The sequence below is a fragment of the Anomaloglossus baeobatrachus genome, chromosome 2, assembly GCF_048569485.1.
Source record: "Anomaloglossus baeobatrachus isolate aAnoBae1 chromosome 2, aAnoBae1.hap1, whole genome shotgun sequence".
NCBI classification, from domain to species: domain Eukaryota; kingdom Metazoa; phylum Chordata; class Amphibia; order Anura; family Aromobatidae; genus Anomaloglossus; species Anomaloglossus baeobatrachus.
In genome coordinates, this window is record NC_134354.1 from 764,856,414 (window position 1) to 764,881,953 (window position 25,540).

General features: G+C 53.4%; 1 protein-coding gene across 1 annotated transcript in view; it reads left to right on the top strand.

The window, feature by feature from the left end:
- USP35 (ubiquitin specific peptidase 35) overlaps positions 1-25,540 on the top strand; it is a 58,630-nt gene that overhangs the window by 6,703 nt on the left and 26,387 nt on the right. Inside the window, exons 2-5 of the mRNA XM_075337512.1 lie at positions 1,543-1,678; positions 16,115-16,244; positions 16,829-16,930; positions 22,166-22,324. Of these exons, the coding sequence (XP_075193627.1) occupies positions 1,543-1,678; positions 16,115-16,244; positions 16,829-16,930; positions 22,166-22,324 (527 nt within the window). The remainder of the gene's footprint in view (positions 1-1,542; positions 1,679-16,114; positions 16,245-16,828; positions 16,931-22,165; positions 22,325-25,540) is intronic.

A 25,540-nucleotide genomic window follows, 5' to 3' on the forward strand; every position in this document is an offset into this window, starting at 1 on the left:
ATATCACCGCACAGGTGAGATAGACAAAGCAGAGTCCTGATCCTGTCCGGACTGCCCGCTGGAGAGGTGGAGAGGTTACCATTGACTTTATCCTTGTCTGAAGCCAGCACACATCGGTGCTTCCAGTGGCTCTGCACTGTTTGTTTTGGAAGCACAATTGGGATCATACAGGATCGTTTACCTGTGGCATCGTGAAGTGTTCTAAAGGCTCCGCTAAAGAGGGACGCTGGTTTACTACATCTCCTCTAGAGCCAGCACCAACTACGGCCACTGGTTCCATATCGCCTGCCCTGGAAGTCTGACAGGTCAATCCTGTATCTGCAATGGCTCCAGCCTAAGACGGAACGTGCAGCAAATTAAATCTACGGAAAATCCCGGTCTATTTACTGCGGGGAAAAAAAACCCTGCTGATACTACACTGCGAACCGGGGATTATCACGCTCAGACTGTTTGGAGGACGTTTTTTCCCCCAGGTCCTGGGGGCAAATATAACATCGCAAGTTTGTATTGATTGCAATCTAAGCCTCTAAGTCAATCGGGGGCTGGTATGGTATATTTTATTTTATTATACTAATCTAATATACTAATCAAACAGGTTGTACGCCACCGGCCGGGGCATTACAACAGATTATTTAGAATTAGTTTATTGTGAATATTGCTATCACCTTTCAGCAATTCAATTTATTTTATGTGTTCATTGGTCTTATTAATATCTAGTGCATTGTATATTACTAAATATTCTGTCTTGGAACAAGGATAGCATTTATGGTGGTGAGCATCCTTAAATAATAAAAATTATAAAAACCCATCTAGCGCTGGTTTTTTTGTGAATTTTTAATTAAAATCCCCCACATAGTTTATTAATTCCCAGCAGAGTGAAGGGGTTCCTCTGCCATTAAAACTAAGCTGCAAGAACTAAAAGGGTTTATTGGTTAAGCGCTGCCAACTGCCTGTAGGCAATCTCAGAATATAATATTTATTCACTTATATAGCGCTATTAATTCCACAGCGCTTTACATACATCAGGAACACTATCCCCATTGGGGCTCACAATCTAAATTCCCTATCAGTATGTTTTGGAGTGTGGGAGGAAAACAAAGTACCTGGAGGAAACCCATGCAAACATGGGGAGAACATACCAACTCCTTGCAGATGTTGTCCTTAGTGGGACTAGAACCCAGGACCCCAGCGCTGCAAGGCTGCAGTGCTAACCACTGAGCAACCACAAGACTGCAGTGCTAACCACTGAGCCATCATGACGCCCAAATCTAGCAATATAACTTCGGTTTTCCTACAGCACAGGTGAAATGGAGTATTGCACATTGTCCATTCATCTCAATGGGTTTTCTGTGTGACCGGGGAGAGGACGGGTCCTCCAGAGAGAGACACTCTTTATTAATCCCAAATTCCCCAAAAGGGCAGGGAAAACCTCTTTTCTGGATGACCGCCTCAGTTTGCTTGTCTTTTTGACCAATTATTTTATCAAATCATTGTTTGTAGCTGTTTTTTGTTTATTCTAAGCCTGACTTTGGGGTTTTCTAGATGAGTCGGAGACGCCCTCCAACGCCCTGGCCAGCGTGGTGCAGTACGTACCCCTCCAGCTCATGGAAGGCATTGTGCGAAATTTGGCCAACGCTGACAGCGTGACTGATGCCCAGATGATGACCTCCATGAACAGGTAGAATCCCATGACCGAAAAAAGGAAACCTGTCTTTTTTTGGGGGGCCTATATGTTTGAATCCTTAAAGGGGTTTTACACTTTAAGTGGTCCCCAAAAGAAAGCATACTTGTCAAATAACAAACTGCGATATTACTCACCCTCTTCTGATCCAGTGCCAGTTGTCACTGAGCTCAGCAGCTCATATACTCTACATAAGCAGTGATCGGCTGCAGCGGTGATGTTACCTGCTGCAGTTAATCACTGGTATTGGTGTGCCGTCTACATCAGCAGAATCGTTGAGCTCCATGATTGTTTGCAGTGCTGATAATGTGGCGCCCCTGACCTGGTCAGGCACCACAGAGTATTGCACCCAAGCGGGAGCAATGCTTCCAGGTAATCTCCAAAGGCCAGGATGAGGTGCACACACAAACATATAGTGACCAGGCCTCCCACATCACCAGAGGGGACCCTTGGGTAGCCAGAAGGAGTTAACTTTCAATTCCCAGCTAGGGGTGTGTTCAGGGGCTGGTTGCTAGGAAGCAGGGCAGAGAGAGAGAGGAAGTGAGAGAGTCGAGAGGAAGAAGTTGAAGTGTATGGAGGGGGAGCAGAGAAGCTCCCGTGCAGATGTGGCGCCCCTGACCTGGTCAGGCACCACTGAGTACTGCACCCATGCTGGGGACAGTACAATACAGGTAATCCAGATGGCTGACAGGGGTGTGGAACACAGGCGCATAGTGACCAGGTCTCACACATGTACCCATGAGAGGACCCCTGGGGATCCCAGGAGGGGGCAAAGCCTATACCTCCACTGGAATAGTGGCAGGGGGTTAAAAAGCCTCCATCTCCTCTCAAGGGGTGTGGTGGAGAGTCTGGTTGCTAGGTGGCGTAGGCAAGAACAGGGGAGGAGGGGCAGTGAGTCAGTTAGAGCACAACTCCAGAGGGCTCAGTGAGGAGCAGACCTGTGGGGCTGATGCTGTCTAACAGCGCCCGCGCAGTGGCTACAGACGGGGGAGAACGGTCAACTAGAAGTGCTGCCTGAAAGCCAGCTTCAGCTAGCGAGTGCAACGGAGTGGGAAGTACGGAGACTTCTAGAGAGCACCAGGCCCAACCGGGCGGCAGATCCCGAAGCGAGGATAGATTCACCTTTCCCTGCTAAACCTGCCGGTGTGGGGCTCTTACAGCCCACACCACAACAACCAAAAGCCGCAGCCACGTAACCGCAAGTAGGGCCCATAGGTCACAGGAGGCAAGAGGCTGGAGTGGCCTGGCCCGGGGAACAAGCACACGGCAAAACAACAAGGGGAGAGAGGCTTGGAGCATCTTCCCTGGGTGACCCCCATAGGGACTAAAAGTCGGGGTCACCCCAAACCACCAAGGGCTAAGGAAGGCGAGTTTGTAGTCACCCTCATAGAGTCAGCCGGAAGGATACCTGGTTCCCACCTGGTTCATCCCAGTTACGCCCGGGTTACTCACCCTGCCACCTGAAGTGAGTAAAAACCCTGAAAGACACTCTGCCTGTGTGTGGTCATTCTGCGACTTGTGGTACTACAGCTTTACAAAGGGCCCTGGGGCTTGCCTCACTCTCAGGAGGCTACTACACCCGACTGCACCCACCATCAGCCCCAGGCGTCCTCTAACCTGCAGTGGCGGTCCCCTCTGACCGCAAATCTGAGAGTGGCGTCACGATCAAAAACTGAAGATTCCCTACCTGTGACCAGCACCAGCTACGTGGAGTCCCTGAAGGTATGCACCGACACAGCACCTGCGGGGCTTCACATCTGGCGTCACGAACAGGATAAGGACTAGACCTGTTCAGACAGGTGACTATGTGCCTAGGCGGTCCGCTTGAAAAATTGGAAGCGCCGCCATATTGCCACCATGAAAAGCGCGCTGAAAAACAACAGCAGCCCGCGCTGGAAGAAGTTACCGCCCACGAAGAGGTGTGGCTACCCAGAGATCCCCTGCAGAGTTCTGACCTTGCCAGCTATGAGAGTGGAAGCGTCGAGAGACGGCGGGAAGGAAAGGGAGCCACAAGCCTGCTGCTGGGAGAGGAGCTGCTGAAAGAGGCAGAGCGGAAACTGGACAGCTTGTTACAGGAGGCAGCGAAGAGTCCACTGCTGGGAGACCGTGCAGAAGACGGCGCAGAAGAAATGGCGTCTGACCGCAGGAACCCAGAACCAGGCTCCGCTGCCTGGTGGTACCGAGAGCTGGCCCAGTTTTGCAACCGGCTGGAGACCCGGGTCGTGGAGCAGATTCGGGAGGAACGGATGGAACTGCAGGAGCTGACCGCGGCGGTTCGGGCCTATGAAGGGAGAGCTGCATGCCGGGTGTCAGGCGGGACGGCGACGACGCAGACCCCAGTGCTACCAACAACGGGTGAGTCGAATGATGCCCCGGCCCGCGCAAGTGCCCCGACCCCTGCTGCCACGTCCGCGGCCCCTGAAGAGGCGTCCGGTGCGGCGACGCTGAAGCAGGCCGCAGCCACGCCAGGTGCGGCCCGCCAAGCCCCGGCCGCCGCAGCGATGCCCTGCTCGGCCCGCCAAGACCAGGCCGCCGCAGCGATGCCCTGCCCGGCCCGCACAGACCAGGCCGCCGCCATGATAGGCGCGGCCCGCCAAAACCAGGCCGCCGCCATACAGGGCGCGGCCCGCCAAGACCAGGCCGCCGCAGCGATGCCCTGCCCGGCCCGCACAGACCAGGCCGCCGCCATGATAGGCGCGGCCCGCCAAGACCAGGCCGCCGCCATACAGGGCGCGGCCCGCCAAGACCAGGCCGCCGCCATACAGGGCGCGGCCCGCCAAGACCAGGCCGCCGCCATACAGGGCGCGGCCCGCCAAGACCAGGCCGCCGCCATGCCAGGCGCGGCCCGCCAAGGAAAGACTACCTCAGCATTTACCCCGGCCTGTAAGGCCAGAGCTGACACTGCTCCCCAGTCCCCGGAGGTCTCTGATAGGAAGCCCACGCTGGAGGAAGAATACTGGCAGATGAGGGCTGACATGGAGGCCAAGTTTCCCCAGTGGTTGGTGGATCTGTACCTGCGCCCCCCATGCACCCCTGAGGAGATTCAGGTAACCCCTGCAGCTACACCAGAGAGTCCCCCGCCTGGGCCAGCAGGAGAAAGTCCATCCCCAGTCCTGCCATCAGAGGAGTGCCAGGAAGAACTAAGGGGGAGAGGAGGCCAGGAGGCAGAAGGGCTAACTCCGACGCCAGCCGCAGCAGACTCCTACTCAGAGCCGGAGATGCTGCCCTACTCCCGCTGGGACGAGGAGGACCTGACCCCCTCTGCAGAAGAAGAGCTGCCTAAGAGCTTCACCTGGGAGCCCACAGGCATGGATCCAGCCCGCAAGACACGGCGCAGAAGAACACAGTTTGCTCCAGCACCACAGTCTCCTGAACAGAGAGCAGTCACCGCCAGAGACCTAAAGGAGAAGCGTTTGTTGAGAGAGTCCAAAGCCCAGGCTAGAGGACCCCTGTGTTATGGCATAGTGGAAGACTTTAATCTGAGAAGTGGTTATGGCTTCATTGTAGCACCAGGAATAAAAGAAGGGATATTTGTAAACCGCAGAGATGTGAACGCTCATCTGCCAAGAGGACACCCTTGCAGAAATCTAAAGATGGGAGATTCCGTTCAGTTCACCCTGCATCAAGGCGAAAGAGGATTGTATGCTCTGAACGTAACGCTATGTCCCAACAAACCTTACAGCCATCCCCTAAGACAAGAAAGACAAGAAAGACAAGAAAGACAAGAAAGACAAGACAGAGATAAAGAACCAGATGTAGAAACAGATGAAGACCAAGAACGGAAAGATAAAGATCCTACAGATGAAGACAGAGACAAAGAGCAAGAAAGTCACAGGTGCCAGTGCCCAACGTGCCCTCGCCCTAGTGAAAAAGAGGAGTAAAAAGTAAAGTAAAGTAAAGTAAGAAGTTACTGTTTTGACCAGTTTTGAAAAGTTTTGTTTGCAACGTTAAAGAAATGCGCCCACAAAAACTATTGTGAGAAATAAACTTAAGGCTATGAACTTGCTATAGCCACAAACTCTCGCAGTGTAAATAGTTACACCAGTGGCACCACCACCAGGGCCAGCCTGTTTAGGGGCTTGGCTCGTCTGCAACCAGGGGGGCCCGTCCGTAGAAAAGGGCCTTGGCTCACCTGCGACCAGAGAGCACGCCTGTTTATGGGGCCTTGGCTCACCACCACAAAGAGGGTACCTGGCCAGCACCAACTGTGGAGGCCGCCTCTGCATCCTGCCAGAAGAGCCAGAAGTGGCTGAAGTCGCGGCCAACGGGAGAGGAAGATTGGAGGAAAGGTCTGGAGAAACGGATGGCCCAGACCTGGTTACCAACAGGACCGGTGACCTGCCTCCTGAAAGGGTTTTGGGTGGGTTAACGGACTTGTGGGTGGAGGGTGGTGATGTCTGATACCTGGTGCTTTTAAATGTTTTACATGTTTTAATGTTTTATGCATTTTTAAAATGTTGTCTTGCAGCCCGAGGACGTGCTGGTGATAACTAAGGGGGAATGTGGCGCCCCTGACCTGGTCAGGCACCACTGAGTACTGCACCCATGCTGGGGACAGTACAATACAGGTAATCCAGATGGCTGACAGGGGTGTGGAACACAGGCGCATAGTGACCAGGTCTCACACATGTACCCATGAGAGGACCCCTGGGGATCCCAGGAGGGGGCAAAGCCTATACCTCCACTGGAATAGTGGCAGGGGGTTAAAAAGCCTCCATCTCCTCTCAAGGGGTGTGGTGGAGAGTCTGGTTGCTAGGTGGCGTAGGCAAGAACAGGGGAGGAGGGGCAGTGAGTCAGTTAGAGCACAACTCCAGAGGGCTCAGTGAGGAGCAGACCTGTGGGGCTGATGCTGTCTAACAGCGCCCGCGCAGTGGCTACAGACGGGGGAGAACGGTCAACTAGAAGTGCTGCCTGAAAGCCAGCTTCAGCTAGCGAGTGCAACGGAGTGGGAAGTACGGAGACTTCTAGAGAGCACCAGGCCCAACCGGGCGGCAGATCCCGAAGCGAGGATAGATTCACCTTTCCCTGCTAAACCTGCCGGTGTGGGGCTCTTACAGCCCACACCACAACAACCAAAAGCCGCAGCCACGTAACCGCAAGTAGGGCCCATAGGTCACAGGAGGCAAGAGGCTGGAGTGGCCTGGCCCGGGGAACAAGCACACGGCAAAACAACAAGGGGAGAGAGGCTTGGAGCATCTTCCCTGGGTGACCCCCATAGGGACTAAAAGTCGGGGTCACCCCAAACCACCAAGGGCTAAGGAAGGCGAGTTTGTAGTCACCCTCATAGAGTCAGCCGGAAGGATACCTGGTTCCCACCTGGTTCATCCCAGTTACGCCCGGGTTACTCACCCTGCCACCTGAAGTGAGTAAAAACCCTGAAAGACACTCTGCCTGTGTGTGGTCATTCTGCGACTTGTGGTACTACAGCTTTACAAAGGGCCCTGGGGCTTGCCTCACTCTCAGGAGGCTACTACACCCGACTGCACCCACCATCAGCCCCAGGCGTCCTCTAACCTGCAGTGGCGGTCCCCTCTGACCGCAAATCTGAGAGTGGCGTCACGATCAAAAACTGAAGATTCCCTACCTGTGACCAGCACCAGCTACGTGGAGTCCCTGAAGGTATGCACCGACACAGCACCTGCGGGGCTTCACACAGACGGGTCCTGAGGAGTGCTGTAGCTGAAAGCGGAGGAGAACGGAGTACTGTGGGTCGGCCTGAAGAGCATCCAGAGAAAGAGGGGTGGCTGAGTACGGAGATCCCAGTATCCGAGCACACAAGGGGAACTAGGTCCCCAGAACAGGCAGCAGATCATCCAGAGCTGCTTAACCTACAGGTGGGGGGGGTACTTCATGCCCTCACCACGACTACACAGAGCTTGAGCCAAGCAGCACACCAGGCCCATAAGGGGACAGGGCCAGGAGCCATCCCACCAAGGCCACGCTGCCGGCAGACGAGCCAGAGAGAGGGGAGCAGGGTGGTAACAGCTTCCCTGGAGGGGTCCTACTACGCTTCAAGCAAAGGATCCTCCTAAAACAGAAAGAATGCAAGGAAGGCGAGTGGACAGCTACCCTCAGAACGGCCTCCTGGAATTCCTGGTTCCACCTGGTTATCACAGTGTCGCCCGGGCATCTCACCGTGACCTCCAAACAGTGAGTAAACACGTTAAAAGACTTCTTGGACTGTGTTTGAGTCATTCTGCGACTTGTGGTACTACAAACCCACACCGGGCCCTGGGGCTTGCCTCACTCTCAGGAGGCTACTATATCCAACTGCACCCACCATCAGCCCCAGGCGTCCCCTAACCTGCAGTGGCGGTCCCCACTGACCGCAATACTGAGAGTGGCGTCACGATCAAAACTGAAGATTCCCTACCTGTGACCAGCACCAGCTACGTGGAGTCCCTGAAGGTATGCACCGATACAACACCTGTGGGGCTTCACATCTTCTGGCGTCACGAACAGGATAAGGACTAGACCTGTTCAGACAGGTGACCGTGTGCCTCAGAGGTCCGACCGCAAAAATTGAACCGCCGCCATATTGCCATCTTCAAAAGCGCGCGCTGCAGCCCGCGCGAGGGAGAAGAGCACCGCCCACGAAGAGGTGTGGCCGCCCCAGAATCCCCACAATTCAGAGAGCGTACTGACCCAGGAAGTGGAAAGGGAGCGCGCAGATTTCTGAAGAAAAATGGACGCTGCAGGAGGTAATGCCCCTGGTCAGGGCGACGCAGCCCAAGCGATGCCAGCCCCTGTCGCGCTGGACGCCGCAGCGCCTGGTGCCGGTGCCGCGGTCGCAGCTGCGCCGGCCGAGGTCGCCCCCATAATGCCAGTGTCCTTGTTGTATGCCCCAGGGGTGCAATGGCTGCCTCAATACGCCGGTAAAATAGACACGCTGACCGGGTTTAAGAAAAAGATCAACACCCTGCTAGACATGCACGCGATGACTGGTAAACAGAGGGCCGCTGTGGTGCTGGGACAATTGACTGGAGCAGCAGAATTGGAAGCTGAGTCCTGGGCCAATGATGACCGGAGCTCTGTTGAGACCATCTTTGCCAAACTAGCAGCTGCTTTTGAACACCGCACGGAGGGAGAGCTGAGAACGGACTTCTATCACTGCCGTCAGAAGCCCCAAGATAGTATAAGAGACTATGCCCTCAGGCTGCAGGCTGCACTACGGGCTCTCAAGCTGGTGGACCCTGTCAGTGATCAGGAAGGAAACCGGATGATGAAGGAACAATTCTTGCGGGGCCTGCGCTCTCCTGAGGATGGGAAGCAGATGAAGCTGTGGTCCCTAGAACACCCCGACGTGGACTTTGCCATTCTGAAAGACCGGGCAGTGAAAGCACTCCAACCCCCTGTGGACACAGACCCTGCCAGTTCCACGGCTGCAGGAGCAGAATCCTCCACGCAGGCCCTGATGACTGCAAAAGGACTCAACGCGCCAGCAGAGACCATAAGTACGCTATCCTCCCAAGTGCAGCAGCTCACTAAGGACGTCGCACAAATCCTGAAAGCAATGCAGTTGCCCTCAGAGACCAAAGTCCCTCATCAGATCCTGCTAGCCGACAACCCAGAGGACGTCCCTTGGATGCGGAGGAGAAGGGGTCCCCCAACTCGAGGCAGGAGCAGTGATCGCTATGACTCAGCTGGACAACCCATCTGTCGTCGTTGCCAGAAGGCAGGTCACTATGCAAGGGCCTGTCCTTTAAACGAGTCAAACCTGGGGCCGAGGGCCAGTCCTCAGGATTAAGAAGATCAGGCCCAAGTCGCTGCTGTGATCAGTACGTGGGTGGACGTCCTGTCCTGTCCATCGTCTTGGACGGGATCCCTACCCCGGCATTATTGGACACCGGCTCTCAGGTCACCACGATCCCGCATGTCCTTTATCGGAGGTTTTGGTCGGACGGCGATCTCCGACCACCGGACCCCTCCCTCACCATCTATGCTGCCAACGGACAACCTATAGACCAGATCGGGGTCAAAGAGGTAACCATAAAGGTGGGAAGGCAGGAAATGAAGGGACAAGGACTGATTGTTGTGGACACTGATATTAGAGAAAGGAACCCGCAAATGATTTTAGGCACTAATGTCATAGAAAATTGCCTGGGGGAAGTGTTGTTGTTGCTTCACCAGATTGTTGAAGGTGCTGACGGCAGGTCGCAAAGAGCCTTGCAAAAGGAGATCCGAATCATTCTGAGGAAGCAACAGGTAAAACAGACTGGCGGTGAGATTGGTAGTGTACGGGTGATGGATGCTAACCCCATTGTGATACCCCCACGGAGTGAAATGATGATGTGGTGTAGAGCAGCGGTAGGTCTCAGAGGACAAGATTACCAGGCTGTACTAGAGCCCACTCATTCAGACCACTGGCCCACGATTCTGACAGCCAGGGGGGTAGTTGATGTACACAAGGGACGAGTGCCTGTACGAGTGTTGAACTGTGGGGAGGAGGAAGCCAGACTACCAAGGTACGCTACCATAGCCAAACTGTTTACATGCTCAGATGACGCCATAACACCTGTAGGTCCCCTGACACAAGCTGACTCAAAAGAGGGCGAGACCTCCCAAAAGCAGTTAGAGGACTGGTGCCAGAAACTACACGTGGGGACTGACTCTACACCCGACTACCAGAAACATGGGGTTTACAGGGTCGTGCAGGAATACGAGCAGGTCTTTAGTAAGAACCCACTAGACTTTGGTAGGATCAAAGGGGTGCAACATCACATACCCACAGGCAGTCATCCTCCCATTAAGGAAAGACATAGGCCTATTCCACCAGCCCATTACCAGCGCACAAAGGACATGCTGAAGGACATGAAGGAGGCAGGAGTCATAAGGGACAGTTGCAGCCCCTGGGCAGCTCCCCTAGTCCTGGTAAGAAAGAAGGATGGCACGATGAGGATGTGTGTGGATTACAGACGGATAAATCAGATAACACACAAGGATGCCTACCCTTTGCCAAGGATAGAGGAATCCCTCGCTGCCTTGAAAGCCTCTAACTACTTTTCTACCCTAGATCTTACTAGTGGCTACTGGCAAGTATCTGTAGCAGAAGAAGATCGGGAGAAGACGGCCTTCACCACCCCAATGGGCCTCTGTGAGTTCAACAGCATGCCATTTGGACTCTGCAATGCCCCCGGGACCTTCCAGAGGCTTATGGAATGCTGCCTAGGGCACCTCAACTTTGAAACCGTCCTGCTCTACCTGGATGATGTCATCGTGTACTCCAAGACCTACGAGGACCACCTGAAACACCTGGCTGAAGTCTTTGAAGCACTATCCCGATATGGAATGAAGCTGAAACCATCCAAGTGCCATTTACTGAAGCCAAAGGTCCAGTACCTAGGTCACGTGGTCAGTGCAGAAGGAGTAGCACCGGACCCAGAGAAGGTCACAGTCATCCAGGAATGGCCCACACCTACTACCGTCCGGGAGGTACGTCAGTTCCTTGGCTTGGTAGGCTACTACAGAAGGTTCATCAAGGGCTACACGAAGATGGCAGCGCCTTTGCAAGAGCTCCTGGTAGGCCACCCAAAGAAGAGAGGAAAGATCTCCGGCCCGCCATTTCACTGGGGAGAAGCAGAAGAACACTCCTTCAGACAAATGAAAGGGGCCTTGACGGGTGAAGAGATCCTAGCCTACCCTGACTACGGTCTGCCATTCGTACTGTACACAGATGCCAGTAATGTGGGACTGGGAGCAGTGCTTTCACAGGTGCAGGGAGGCAAAGAGCGTGTGATTGCTTACGCCAGCAGGAAGCTCAGGCCTACTGAAAGAAACCCGGAGAATTATAGCTCATTCAAGCTAGAGTTCCTGGCCATGGTATGGGCTATCACAGAGCGGTTCAAGCACTACCTGGCAGCCACCAAATTCACTGTCTTCACGGACAACAACCCCCTGACCCACTTGGATACTGCTAAATTGGGTGCCATGGAGCAGCGTTGGGTAGCCCGACTGGCGAATTATGACTTTACTGTCAAGTATCGAGCTGGCCGCAAGAACGGCAACGCAGATGCTCTGTCCAGGATGCCTCACCTAGCAGACGAGGGTGAAGATGTAGATGATCTTGAAGAGATTGAGCTGCCAGCGTTCCATCGCCATGGAGCAAAACAGTGTCGGCAGTCGCGTGCCAACCGCCAAGAGGTGACCCTGAACCCACTACCTCACTACAACTGGAAGGAGACCCAGGAAAATGATCCAGCGGTAGGCTTGGTAAAGAAACTGATCAGCCAGCCGGGCGCCAGCCTTGACAAAGGAGCCCCACCTGAGGCACAGTACCTATGGAAGGAGAGGGGTCGATTATTCATCTATCAAGACAAACTTTACAGGAGCATCATTGACCCGAGGACGCATGAGAAGGTGTGGCAAGTGGTTGTACCACAGAAGGATACGAGGATGGTGCTAGAAGCCTATCACAATGGTGCAGGCCACTTTGGTTGGAAGAAACTGGAGGCCCTACTTAAAGTAAGATTCTACTGGGTGGGCATGAGATCTGCCCTAGAGAAGTGGTGTCGAAACTGCGGGCCCTGCAATCTTAGAAGAAAAGACCAGCACAGCCAGAGAGCACCACTCCAGCCAATCCAAACTAAACGGCCCCTGGAGATCGTGGCCCTGGACCATGTAAAGTTGGCACCCAGCAGACAAGGCTACAACTACGCTCTCACTATGGTTGACCACTACTCCAGATTCCTGGTGGTAGTACCAGTCAAGGACTTGACAGGTCAAACTGCAGCCAAAGCTTTCCAGACACACTTCTGTCGACCACATGGCTATCCAGATCAAGTGCTCACTGACCAAGGACCAGCCTTTGAAGCTGAAGTGTTTAAGGAGTTTTGTAACCTATACGGCTGCCAGAAGATCCGTACTACGCCTTACCATCCTCAGACCAATGGCATGTGTGAGAAGATGAACCACATCATTCTCGATCTTCTGAAGACGCTCCCATTGGAGGAACGAAGTCAGTGGCCAGAAAAACTACCCGATCTAGTGGACATGTATAACAACATCCCTGTGAGTTCCACGAACTGCACACCGGCATACCTGATGAGGGCCAGACCAGGGAGATTGCCAGTAGATCTGGAAATGGGAGTTGAGACCCCTGAAGACCATCAACAAGGTGCTGATTGGGATTCCAACCGCCAAGCCCAATACAAGAAAGTACAAGAGTGTGTGGAGCGAAGCCTGACTCAGCAGCGTGAGAAACAAGAAAAGGCCTACAATCGAAAAGCACCTGCTGTTCCTTTGATGCCAGGAGATATAGTTCTCAAGGGAAAGAGAAGGCGTCATAAACTTGACAATCACTGGGAAGAAGAACCCTATACTGTGTTACCATCAACGCTTAGCAATGAAAAGACATGCCTTATCAGCAAAGATGGAGGAAAAACAACAGCTGTCGTTTCTAGAGATCGCCTAAAGAAATGTCCTGAACAACTAAGAATCCCTGAAGAAATTCCCAACCCTTTGCCAGTTCAAGAACCAAAAGAAAGGATGATCCATACTGCGCTTGGAGATTTTCCAGCAAGTTGGCCTCAATACAATGGAGCAGTTGTTATTCCAGTCATTACATTCACTCAATCTAGAGAAGTAGGAGACCTAGAAGCACCTGTTCAGAACCTAGAAGTGCCAAATGTAGCTGAAGCAGAAAACCACGCATTGGTATCAGTACCCAGTACACCCAGAATTCACATTGAGACACATACATCGGGTGGGAGGACACAACCTCAGACAGATGACAGTATAGTACTGCGTAGATCAACCCGCAGCAACTTTGGTCAGCTCCCATTACGCTATAGACAAAGTACAGTTTAGTTGAAAGTGACGGTATGGAGTGTAATGTTTAACCTGTTATAGTTAAGCAACGTTTAAGCGAAATGTGCCCACAAGGACTATTGTGAGACTTCCTTAAAATGTTAGACCACTGGTTATGAACTGGCTTTAACCACAAACTTTGCATTGTAAAAAGTTGCCTTCTTGGTACCAACCACAGGGTCTGCCTGTTGAGGGGCATGGCTCTGCACCAACAAGGGGGCACGCCTGTTTATGGGGCCTGCCCTCCAACACTCGGAAGCGGGTACGCCTGTTTATGGGGCCTACCTTACACCACTCCCCTCAGGAGAGGAAGATTGGAGGAAAGGTCTGGGGAATGTGATGGCCCAGACCTGGTTACCAAAAGGACCGGTGACCTGCCTCCTGGAGGTTTTTGGGTGGGTTTCGGACATGTGGGTGGTTGGTGGTGGAATGGTACCTGGCATGTTTAAATGTAAATAATTGCCCCTGTGTGGGAAAAGTTTGTAATTACCTTTTTTTTCTTTCTCTTGTCTTTGCAGCCCGAGGACGTGCTGATGATAACTAAGGGGGAATGTGGCGCCCCTGACCTGGTCAGGCACCACAGAGTATTGCACCCAAGCGGGAGCAATGCTTCCAGGTAATCTCCAAAGGCCAGGATGAGGTGCACACACAAACATATAGTGACCAGGCCTCCCACATCACCAGAGGGGACCCTTGGGTAGCCAGAAGGAGTTAACTTTCAATTCCCAGCTAGGGGTGTGTTCAGGGGCTGGTTGCTAGGAAGCAGGGCAGAGAGAGAGAGGAAGTGAGAGAGTCGAGAGGAAGAAGTTGAAGTGTATGGAGGGGGAGCAGAGAAGCTCCCGTGCAGACGGGTCCTGAGGAGTGCTGTAGCTGAAAGCGGAGGAGAACGGAGTACTGTGGGTCGGCCTGAAGAGCATCCAGAGAAAGAGGGGTGGCTGAGTACGGAGATCCCAGTATCCGAGCACACAAGGGGAACTAGGTCCCCAGAACAGGCAGCAGATCATCCAGAGCTGCTTAACCTACAGGTTGGGGGGGTACTTCATGCCCTCACCACGACTACACAGAGCTTGAGCCAAGCAGCACACCAGGCCCATAAGGGGACAGGGCCAGGAGCCATCCCACCAAGGCCACGCTGCCGGCAGACGAGCCAGAGAGAGGGGAGCAGGGTGGTAACAGCTTCCCTGGAGGGGTCCTACTACGCTTCAAGCAAAGGATCCTCCTAAAACAGAAAGAGTGCAAGGAAGGCGAGTGGACAGCTACCCTCAGAACGGCCTCCTGGAATTCCTGGTTCCACCTGGTTATCACAGTGTCGCCCGGGCATCTCACCGTGACCTCCAAACAGTGAGTAAACACGTTAAAAGACTTCTTGGACTGTGTTTGAGTCATTCTGCGACTTGTGGTACTACAAACCCACACCGGGCCCTGGGGCTTGCCTCACTCTCAGGAGGCTACTATATCCAACTGCACCCACCATCAGCCCCAGGCGTCCCCTAACCTGCAGTGGCGGTCCCCACTGACCGCAATACTGAGAGTGGCGTCACGATCAAAACTGAAGATTCCCTACCTGTGACCAGCACCAGCTACGTGGAGTCCCTGAAGGTATGCACCGATACAACACCTGTGGGGCTTCACAATATAAGCTGTAATCATGACGTCAACTCTGCAAACACAACGCAGAGACCGGAGCATTGGTGACATCATCATTACCGATGCAGTCAGTCACTGGCCTTGATAGATTTTTCTGCCTACATTAGCTGAGCTCTGTGATTGGCTGCAGCGGTGATGTGTGCAGTAGTGGTGACATCACTGCTGCAGCCAATCACTATTTAGAATATATAATATAGAATATAGTGATTGGCTGCAGTGGTGATGTCACCGCTGCAGCCGATCACTGATATGGATGGGTTTTGCTGTCTACATCAGCCGAGTCGAACAGCTGCATGATTGGTTGCAGCGCTGATGTGAGGTGTAATCGTGACGTCAACTCTGCAAACAAAACACAAAGACTGGAGCATTGGTGACATCATCATTACCGATGCAACCAGTCACTGGTCTCATTAGCTTTTCCTGCCTACTTCAGTGGAGCTCTGTGATTGGCCGCAGGTGTGATGTGTGCCATAGTGGTGACATCACTGCTGCAGCCAATCACTGCTTATGTAGAATATATAATAAAGAATATAGCGATTGGCTGCAGCGGTGATGTCACCACTACAGGTAAAAAGAAAAAAACAAACAAAACAAAGCAACATCAGGGAGCCAGTTCTGGACCTGGGAAAAGGGACTAGTTTCTGATTTTGTTATTTTACAAGTATGCATTATTTTCGGGACCAGCGGAAAATCCCTTTAACGCATCGGGCAGTCTTCATGATATTTGTTTTGCCATGCCTGGATAACTGCAAGATTAAATAAAAGGGAGGGGAGAGGAGGGAGATGAAGCTGCAGATTCCCTCCCTCAATGGCTGTGAGAGGGGAGGAGGAGCTGCAAGTGAGAGATCAGTGATTGGCTCAGACACAGGACAACTCCCCGCCCACTCAGCAGGAAGAAAAACAGAAATAGAGCCACATTCTGCCACCGAGATACATCAGTTTTGGAATAGGCTTATTTCTAATATCTTCTTTTTTTTGCAGGATGATTGACTGGGTGTCGTGGCCTCTGGGCAAGAACATTGACAAGTGGATTATTGCTTTATTAAAGGGGCTCGCCGCCGTCAAGAAGTTCAGCATTCTCACCGAAGTCTCCCTATCAAAAATTCAAAAGGTGCAAACCTACAACACAAAATATAAATGGGGGGGGCTATTTTATCACATGTACTTGTTTTTATGATTGAGTGTCTCCTATTAGGAAACAGCAGGGGTTAGAGAGCCCCTTTAAGTGACAGTTTGGAATCGAAAAAAAAGTCTTATAGACAATTGAGTTTGTCGACCATTTAGTTTTAAAAATCCACAATTTTTCAAAAAATTTCAATGTGAAATTCCCGTTTTAGTGCATAAGTGGTGAATGGGTCCGAGGTGAACGTTATCCCTAGTGGGCAACGAGTTTATACACTGAACCACGTACTGGAGTGGAGGTTGTGAGTGGCATCAAGAGTGCAGCGGTATGCACCACCAGACTGTCAGAATGGAATCCGCAGTGCCCCCATATCAGTGACAGCCAAGGATCCGTAGATATCGTTGGTATTATGGGGGCACTGTGAATGTCACTGATATTATGGGGGCATAGCTTTTTGCTTTTCCCCCCATAACCCTGTATTGCACCTCATTGTTTTTGGTCTGTGACCAGATTACTGATTGATATTTTTGTACAGTCTGACGTTAGCAGTGTAATTCCTCTTGTGGTTTCAGGTGTTCTCGAAGCTTCTGTACCCCGGGGTGCGGGACGGGGCGCTGTGTGTCCTCCGGTACATGCTGCTGAGCTTTCAGCACTCGCCCGAAGCCTTTCATCTGGTAAGAGGCGGATTCAATTCCCTGATAATGTTCTGAGAATCACTTACTGCTGTCTCCACTCCAGACGTCCCCACTCCGAACAAACCCACTGCAGACGTCCCCACTCCGAACAACCCCACTGCAGACGTCCCCACTCCGAACAACCCCACTGCAGACGTCCCCACTCCGAATAACCCCACTCCAGACGTCCCCACTCCGAATAACCCCACTCCAGACGTCCCCACTTCGAACAACCCCACTGCAGACGTCCCCACTCCGAATAACCCCACTCCAGACGTCCCCTCTCCGAACAACCCCACTGCAGACATCCCCACTCCGAACGACCCCACTCCAGACGTCCCCACTTCGAACGACCCCACTCCAGACGTCCCCACTCCGAACGACCCCACTCCAGACGTCCCCACTCCATACGTCCCCACTCCGAACCACCCCACTCCAGACGTCCCCACTCCGAACCACCCCACTCCAGACGTCCCCACTCCGAACCACCCCACTCCAGAGGTCCCCACTCCAGACATCTCCACTCCAGACGACCCCCCTCTGAACCACCCCACTCCAGACGACCCCACTCCAGATGACCCCACTCCAGACGACCCCACTCCAGACGTCCCCACTCCAGACGTCCCCACTCCGAACAACCCCACGCCAGATGTCCCACTCCGAACAACCCCACGCCAGACGTCCCCACTGCGAACAATCCCACTCCAGACATCCCCACTGCGAACAATCCCACTCCAGACGTCCCCACTGCGAACAATCCCACTCCAGACGTCCCCACTGCGAACAATCCCACTCCAGACGTCCCCACTCCAGACGTCCCCACTCCGAACCACCCCACTCCAGACGTCCCCACTCCGAACCACCCCACTCCAGACGTCCCCACTCCGAACCACCCCACTCCAGACGTCCCCACTCCGAACCACCCCACTCCAGACGTCCCCACTCCGAACCACCCCACTCCAGACGTCCCCACTCCGAACCACCCCACTCCAGAGGTCCCCACTCCAGACATCTCCACTCCAGACGACCCCCCTCTGAACCACCCACTCCAGACGACCCCACTCCAGACGACCCCACTCCAGACGTCCCCACTCCAGACGTCCCCACTCCGAACAACCCCACGCCAGACGTCCCCACTGCGAACAACCCCACGCCAGACGTCCCCACTGCGAACAATCCCACTCCAGACATCCCCACTGCAAACAATCCCACTCCAGACGTCCCCACTGCGAACAATCCCACTCCAGACATCCCCACTGCAAACAATCCCACTCCAGACGTCCCCACTGCGAACAATCCCACTCTAGACGTCCCCACTCCGAACAACCCCACTCTGAACCACCCCACTCCAGAAGTCCCCACTCCGAACCACCCCACTCCAGACGTCCCCACTCCGAACCACCCCACTCCAGACGTCCCCACTCCGAACCACCCCACTCCAGACGTCCCCACTCCGAACCACCCCACTCCAGACGTCCCCACTCCGAACCACCCCACTCCAGACGTCCCCACTCCGAACCACCCCACTCCAGACGTCCCCACTCCAGACATCTCCACTCCAGACGACCCCACTCCAGACGACCCCACTCCAGACGACCCCACTTCGAACGACCCCACTCCGATTAACCCCACGCCAGACGTCTCCACTCCGAACAACCCCACGCCAGACGTCCCCACTCCGAACAATCCCACTCCAGACATCCCCACTGCAAACAATCCCACTCCAGACGTCCCCACTGCGAACAATCCCACTCTAGACGTCCCCACTCCGAACAACCCCACTCTGAACCACCCCACTCCAGAAGTCCCCACTCCGAACCACCCCACTCCAGACGTCCCCACTCCGAACCACCCCACTCCAGACGTCCCCACTCCGAACCACCCCACTCCAGACGTCCCCACTCCGAACCACCCCACTCCAGACGTCCCCACTCCGAACCACCCCACTCCAGACGTCCCCACTCCGAACCACCCCACTCCAGACGTCCCCACTCCAGACATCTCCACTCCAGACGACCCCACTCCAGACGACCCCACTCCAGACGACCCCACTTCGAACGACCCCACTCCGATTAACCCCACGCCAGACGTCTCCACTCCGAACAACCCCACGCCAGACGTCCCCACTCCGAACAATCCCACTCCAGACATCCCCACTGCAAACAATCCCACTCCAGACATCCCCACTGCGAACAATCCCACTCCAGACGTCCCCACTGCGAACAATCCCACTCCAGACGTCCCCACTGCGAACAATCCCACTCCAGACGTCCCCACTCCGAACAACCCCACTCCGAACCACCCCACTCCAGACGTCCCCACTCCGAACCACCCCACTCCAGACGTCCCCACTCCGAACCACCCCACTCCAGACGTCCCCACTCCGAACCACCCCACTCCAGACGTCCCCACTCCGAACCACCCCACTCCAGACGTCCCCACTCCGAACCACCCCACTCCAGACGTCCCCACTCCGAACCACCCCACTCCAGAGGTCCCCACTCCAGACATCTCCACTCCAGACGACCCCCCTCTGAACCACCCACTCCAGACGACCCCACTCCAGACGACCCCACTCCAGACGTCCCCACTCCAGACGTCCCCACTCCGAACAACCCCACGCCAGACGTCCCCACTGCGAACAACCCCACGCCAGACGTCCCCACTGCGAACAATCCCACTCCAGACATCCCCACTGCAAACAATCCCACTCCAGACGTCCCCACTGCGAACAATCCCACTCTAGACGTCCCCACTCCGAACAACCCCACTCTGAACCACCCCACTCCAGAAGTCCCCACTCCGAACCACCCCACTCCAGACGTCCCCACTCCGAACCACCCCACTCCAGACGTCCCCACTCCGAACCACCCCACTCCAGACGTCCCCACTCCGAACCACCCCACTCCAGACGTCCCCACTCCGAACCACCCCACTCCAGACGTCCCCACTCCGAACCACCCCACTCCAGACGTCCCCACTCCAGACATCTCCACTCCAGACGACCCCACTCCAGACGACCCCACTCCAGACGACCCCACTTCGAACGACCCCACTCCGATTAACCCCACGCCAGACGTCTCCACTCCGAACAACCCCACACCAGACGTCCCCACTCCGAACAATCCCACTCCAGACATCCCCACTGCAAACAATCCCACTCCAGACATCCCCACTGCGAACAATCCCACTCTAGACGTCCCCACTCCGAACAACCCCACTCTGAACCACCCCACTCCAGAAGTCCCCACTCCGAACCACCCCACTCCAGACGTCCCCACTCCGAACCACCCCACTCCAGACGTCCCCACTCCGAACCACCCCACTCCAGACGTCCCCACTCCGAACCACCCCACTCCAGACGTCCCCACTCCGAACCACCCCACTCCAGACGTCCCCACTCCAGACATCTCCACTCCAGACGACCCCACTCCAGACCACCCCACTCCAGACGACCCCACTCCAGACGACCCCACTCCAGACGACCCCACTCCAGACCACCCCACTCCAGACCACCCCACTCCAGACCACCCCACTCCAGACCACCCCACTCCAGACATCCCCACTCCAGAAGTCCCCACTCCAGAAGTCCCCACTCTGAACCACCCCACTCCAGACGACCCCACTCCAGATGACCCCACTCCAGACGACCCCACTCCAGACGACCCCACTTCGAACGTCCCCACTCCAGACGTCCCCACTCCAGATGTCCCCACTCCAGAAGTCCCCACTCTGAACCACCCCACTCCAGACGACCCCACTCCAGACGACCCCACTCCAGACGACCCCACTCCAGACGACCCCACTTCGAACGACCCCACTTCGAACGACCCCACTCCAGACGTCCCCACTCCAGATGTCCCCACTCTGAACCACCCCACTCCAGACGACCCCACTCCAGACGACCCCACTCCAGACGACCCCACTTCGAACGACCCCACTCCGAACAACCCCACGCCAGACGTCCCCACTCCGAACAACCCCACGCCAGACGTCCCCACTGCGAACAATCCCACGCCAGACGTCCCCACTCCAGACGTCCCCACTCCAGAAGTCCCCACTCTGAACCACCCCACTCCAGACGACCCCACTCCAGACGACCCCACTCCAGACGACCCCACTTCGAACGACCCCACTCCGAACAACCCCACGCCAGACGTCCCCACTCCGAACAACCCCACGCCAGACGTCCCCACTCCAGACATCTCCACTCCAGACGACCCCACTCCAGACGACCCCACTCCAGACGACCCCACTTCGAACGACCCCACTTCGAACGACCCCACTCCGATTAACCCCACGCCAGACGTCTCCACTCCGAACAACCCCACGCCAGACGTCCCCACTCCGAACAATCCCACTCCAGACGTCCCCACTCTGAACCACCCCACTCCAGACGTCCCTACTCAGAACCACCCCACTCCAGACATCCCCACTCCAGATGACCCCACTCCAGACGACCCCACTCCAAACACACAGGATCAACCATTCACAATAGGTGATGTCACATCTCACCTCCTCCTCCTGTACAATGATTGATAACACCTCTATATTCAGTATATAACACAGGATCCAGCATTGACTATAGGGGATGTCAAAGCTCACCTCCTCCTCCCTCTTATCAATGACTGAAAACTCCTCTATATACAGTAAATAACACAGGATCCACCACTCACAATTGTTGATGGTACAGCTCACCTCCTCCTCCTCCTGACTTTGCCCAGATTAGAGCATGCTCAGATGTGTGGACAATGCTCTGTGAGCTGCACACATCTGTGGTTTGTTACACTGTCTGGAGACCTTGATGTTTATCTCGCAGAGCATTGTTTATCCACTTCTCAGCTGAGAGCAGGACCATCTGTGTGCAGGATTACTGCCTCTGATTGGAACAAAGAGTGTTTTCATTCACTGACAGCAAGCAGAAATAGGAATTGAACCCCAAAGTATATAAATAAAAAAAACAGAATACGCCTGTACACTGGTGAACACAGGCAGAAAAGGGCCCTTGTGTAAGTACAATATATGGGCCCTTTGCAGCCAAAAAGCTCATTAAAATGCACAATTCCACCTGCTTTGGAGGTACAAATGTCCCCCCTTATCTCTTGGGCCCCTGTGTGACCGCACAGGCTGCACCAATGATCTGTCCGCCCCTGCCCCTGTAACAAAATGCTAGATTTCGGTGTGCACAGGACAATATTACGTGGATCACCCTGCTGTCATGTCCGTGTCTTTCAGATCGTTCCTCACGTCCCGCAGATGGTTTCCTGCCTCTCCAACGAGAGCACAAATTCGGCCGGCAGCTGCCTGGAGCAGTTTGCAGAGCTCGTCCATTGCATGGTCTTCCGCTTCTCCGGGTATCCCGATCTGTATGAGCCGGTGATGGAGGCAATAAAGGTGCGAAACGCTGGTAGTTCTGATCTCGAGGGGTCCTGAGATGGGGCACAAGGGTTTATCCTGAAGCGTGATACTTTCCCGTACACCTCCTTCCACCTGGTGGGGTCTCGGGATCAATCAAATCTACTAAAAAGCCAATATAACAAATCAAAATTTGTAGAACATTTTTTGGGGTGCCCACTCTGTCACCTCGTCGGCCCCCTGCAATGTGGTCACGGGGTGTATGGTATCGTCATGTCCCCATGTCTGTGATATTTGTGATCCTATGTGAGGCCAAACCATGGAAGTATTAAATCGCAATGTCCGAGGGAGAACGTGATGGCTCCTTCATGTCCTCCGCGGGGACAAAGAAATAAAATAGAAAAAACCCTGAAGAGCTAATCATAAAACAAAGGGTCTCTGGTAATAAACGGGGTCTCTTTGTGGTGGTATCTAGAAATAACATGGGGTGTCTAGCCATGGTGGAGGTCTCTAGGTATAGTGGGGGGAGTCTCTAGTAATGGTGGGGGCTGTAGCAGTGGTGGAGGTCTCTAATAATGGCTGGGGTGTCTAGTAATAGTGGGGGCTCTCTGGTAGCTGAGGAAGCCTCCAGTAATGTTTCATTAGGTCTCTTGTAATAGTGTGGGGGGGGTGTCTCTAATAATGGCTGAGGAATCTAGTAATGGCGGGAGGTCTCTAGTAATGGTGGGGGCTGTAGCAGTGGTGGAGGTCTCTAATAATGGCTGTGGTGTCTAGTAATAGTGGGGCTCTCTGGTAGCTGAGGAAGTCTCTAGTAATGTTTCATTAGCTATCTTGTAATAGTGGGGGGTCTCTAATAATGGCTGAGGAGTCTAGTAATGGCAGGAGGTCTCTAGTAATGGTGGAGTATCTAGTAATGTTGGGTGTCTCTAGTAATGGTAGGAGGTCTCTAGTAATGGTGAAGGGCTCTAGTAATAATGGGGGGGCCCAAGTAATGGTGGGCGCTCTCTTGTATTTGGAAATGTTCGTGGGGTTTCTAGTACAGGTAGGAGGTCTCTACTAATGGTAGGAGGTTTCAATTAATAGTGTGGGGTCTCTAATAATGACTGGGGTGTTTAGTAAAGGTGGGAAGTCTCTAGTAGTGGTGGGGTATCTAGTAATGTTGGGTGTCTCTAGTAATGCTGGGGTATTTAGTAGAGCTGGGGGCCTCTAGTAACGGTAGGTTTCTAGTAATAGTGTGGGGTCTCTAATAATAGCTGGGGTGTCTAGAAAAGGTGGGAGGGATCTAGTAATGGTGGGCTACCTAGCAATGTTGGGGGCATCTCTATTAATAGTAGGTGGTTTCTAGTAATAGTGTGAGGTCTCTAATAATGGCTGGGGTGTTTGTTGTGTTGGTGGGAGGTCTCTAGTAATGGTGGGGTATCTAGTAATGGTGGTAGGTCTCTCGTACTGGTGGTAGGTCTCTAGTAATGGTGGGAGGTCTATAGTAATGGTGGGGATCTCTAGTAATGGTGGGGTATCAGTAGTAATAGTGAGGGTCTAAGGGTGGGGTCACTAGTAATGGTGGGAGGGCTCTCGTAATGGTGGGAGGTCTCTCGTAATGGTGGGAGGTCTCTAGTAATGGTGGGAGGTCTCTCGTAATGGTGGGAGGTCTCTCTTAATGGTGGGAGGTCTCTCGTAATGGTGGGAGGTCTCTCGTAATGGTGGGAGGTCTCTCGTAATGGTGGGAGGTCTCTCGTAATGGTGGGAGGTCTCTCGTAATGGTGGGAGGTCTCTCGTAATGGTGGGAGGTCTCTCGTAATGGTGGGAGGTCTCTCGTAATGGTGCTAGGTCTCTCGTAATGGTGGGAGGTCTCTCGTAATGGTGGGAGGTCTCTCATAATAGTGGGGGTCTCTAGTAATGGTGGGGTGTCAGTAGTAATAGTGGGGGTCTAAGGGTGGGGGTCTCTTGTATTGTAATGGGGAGGTATCTTGTAATGGTGAAGGGCTCAAGTAATAATGAGGGGGTCTCTAGTAATGGTGAAGGGCTCTAGTAATAATGGGAGGCCCCAAGTAATGGTGGGCGCTCTCTTGTAATAATGGGGGGTCTCCAGTAATGGTGAAGGGCTCTAGTAATGGTGAGCGTTCTCATGTAATAATGAGAGGTCTCTAGTAATGGTGGGAGGTCTCTAGTAATGGTGGGGTGTCAGTAGTAATAGTGGGGGTCTATGGATGGGGTCTATTGTATTGTAATGGGGAGGTAATGGTCTATCTAGTAATGGTAGGAGGTTTCTAGTAATAGTGGGTTCTCTAGTAATGGTGGGAGGGTTCTAGTAATAATGGAGGATCTCTAGTAATGGTGGGTGCTCTCATGTAATAATGAGAGGGCTCTAGTAATGGAGGGAGTTCTCTTGTAATAATGGGGTATATGTAGTAATGGTGAAGGGCTCTAGTAATAGTGGGGTCTGTAGTAATGGTGGAAAGTCTCTAGTAATGGTGGGAGGTCTCTCGTAATGGTGGGGGTCTCTCGTAATGGTGGGGTGTCAGTAGTAATAGTGGGGGTCTATGGATGGGGTCTATTAAAAACCAAGGAGAAAAATTGTATGAAAAATACCCTGAATATAAATAAATAAATTGCAAGTGCTTAATAACAGGGTACTTAGTGTATACATTTTTGCAAAAAGGTAAAAAGCTGTCTCACCTCGTCACGGTGTACCCATCTGAGACAGTCCCTAACCTACTGAAGTTAAAAACATTATCAATACCTGACTTGTGTCATGTCAGAACTCCAATATGGATGGTGGCAAGTGGTTAGCTGTGTCCCAGATAAAATACACAGCAAAGTGAGACGCAATCAGCTGTTCAGTCTCAGTACTAGGAGGGCTGCACCCCCAACTTGCAACCAAGCAAGAAAACATACAAAAAAACACAAAAACCTGAGCTGAAACAATGTTCAGTAAACATGCAACATTAAGCATGTGAATTGCAGCCTTAAGACTAGAAAAAACCAAGGAGAAAAATTGTATGAAAAATACCCTGAATATAAATAAATAAATTGCAAGTGCTTAATAACAGGGTACTTAGTGTATACATTTTTGCAAAAAGGTAAAAAGCTGTCTCACCTCGTCACGGTGTACCCATCTGAGACAGTCCCTAACCTACTGAAGTTAAAAACATTATCAATACCTGACTTGTGTCATGTCAGAACTCCAATATGGATGGTGGCAAGTGGTTAGCTGTGTCCCAGATAAAATACACAGCAAAGTGAGACGCAATCAGC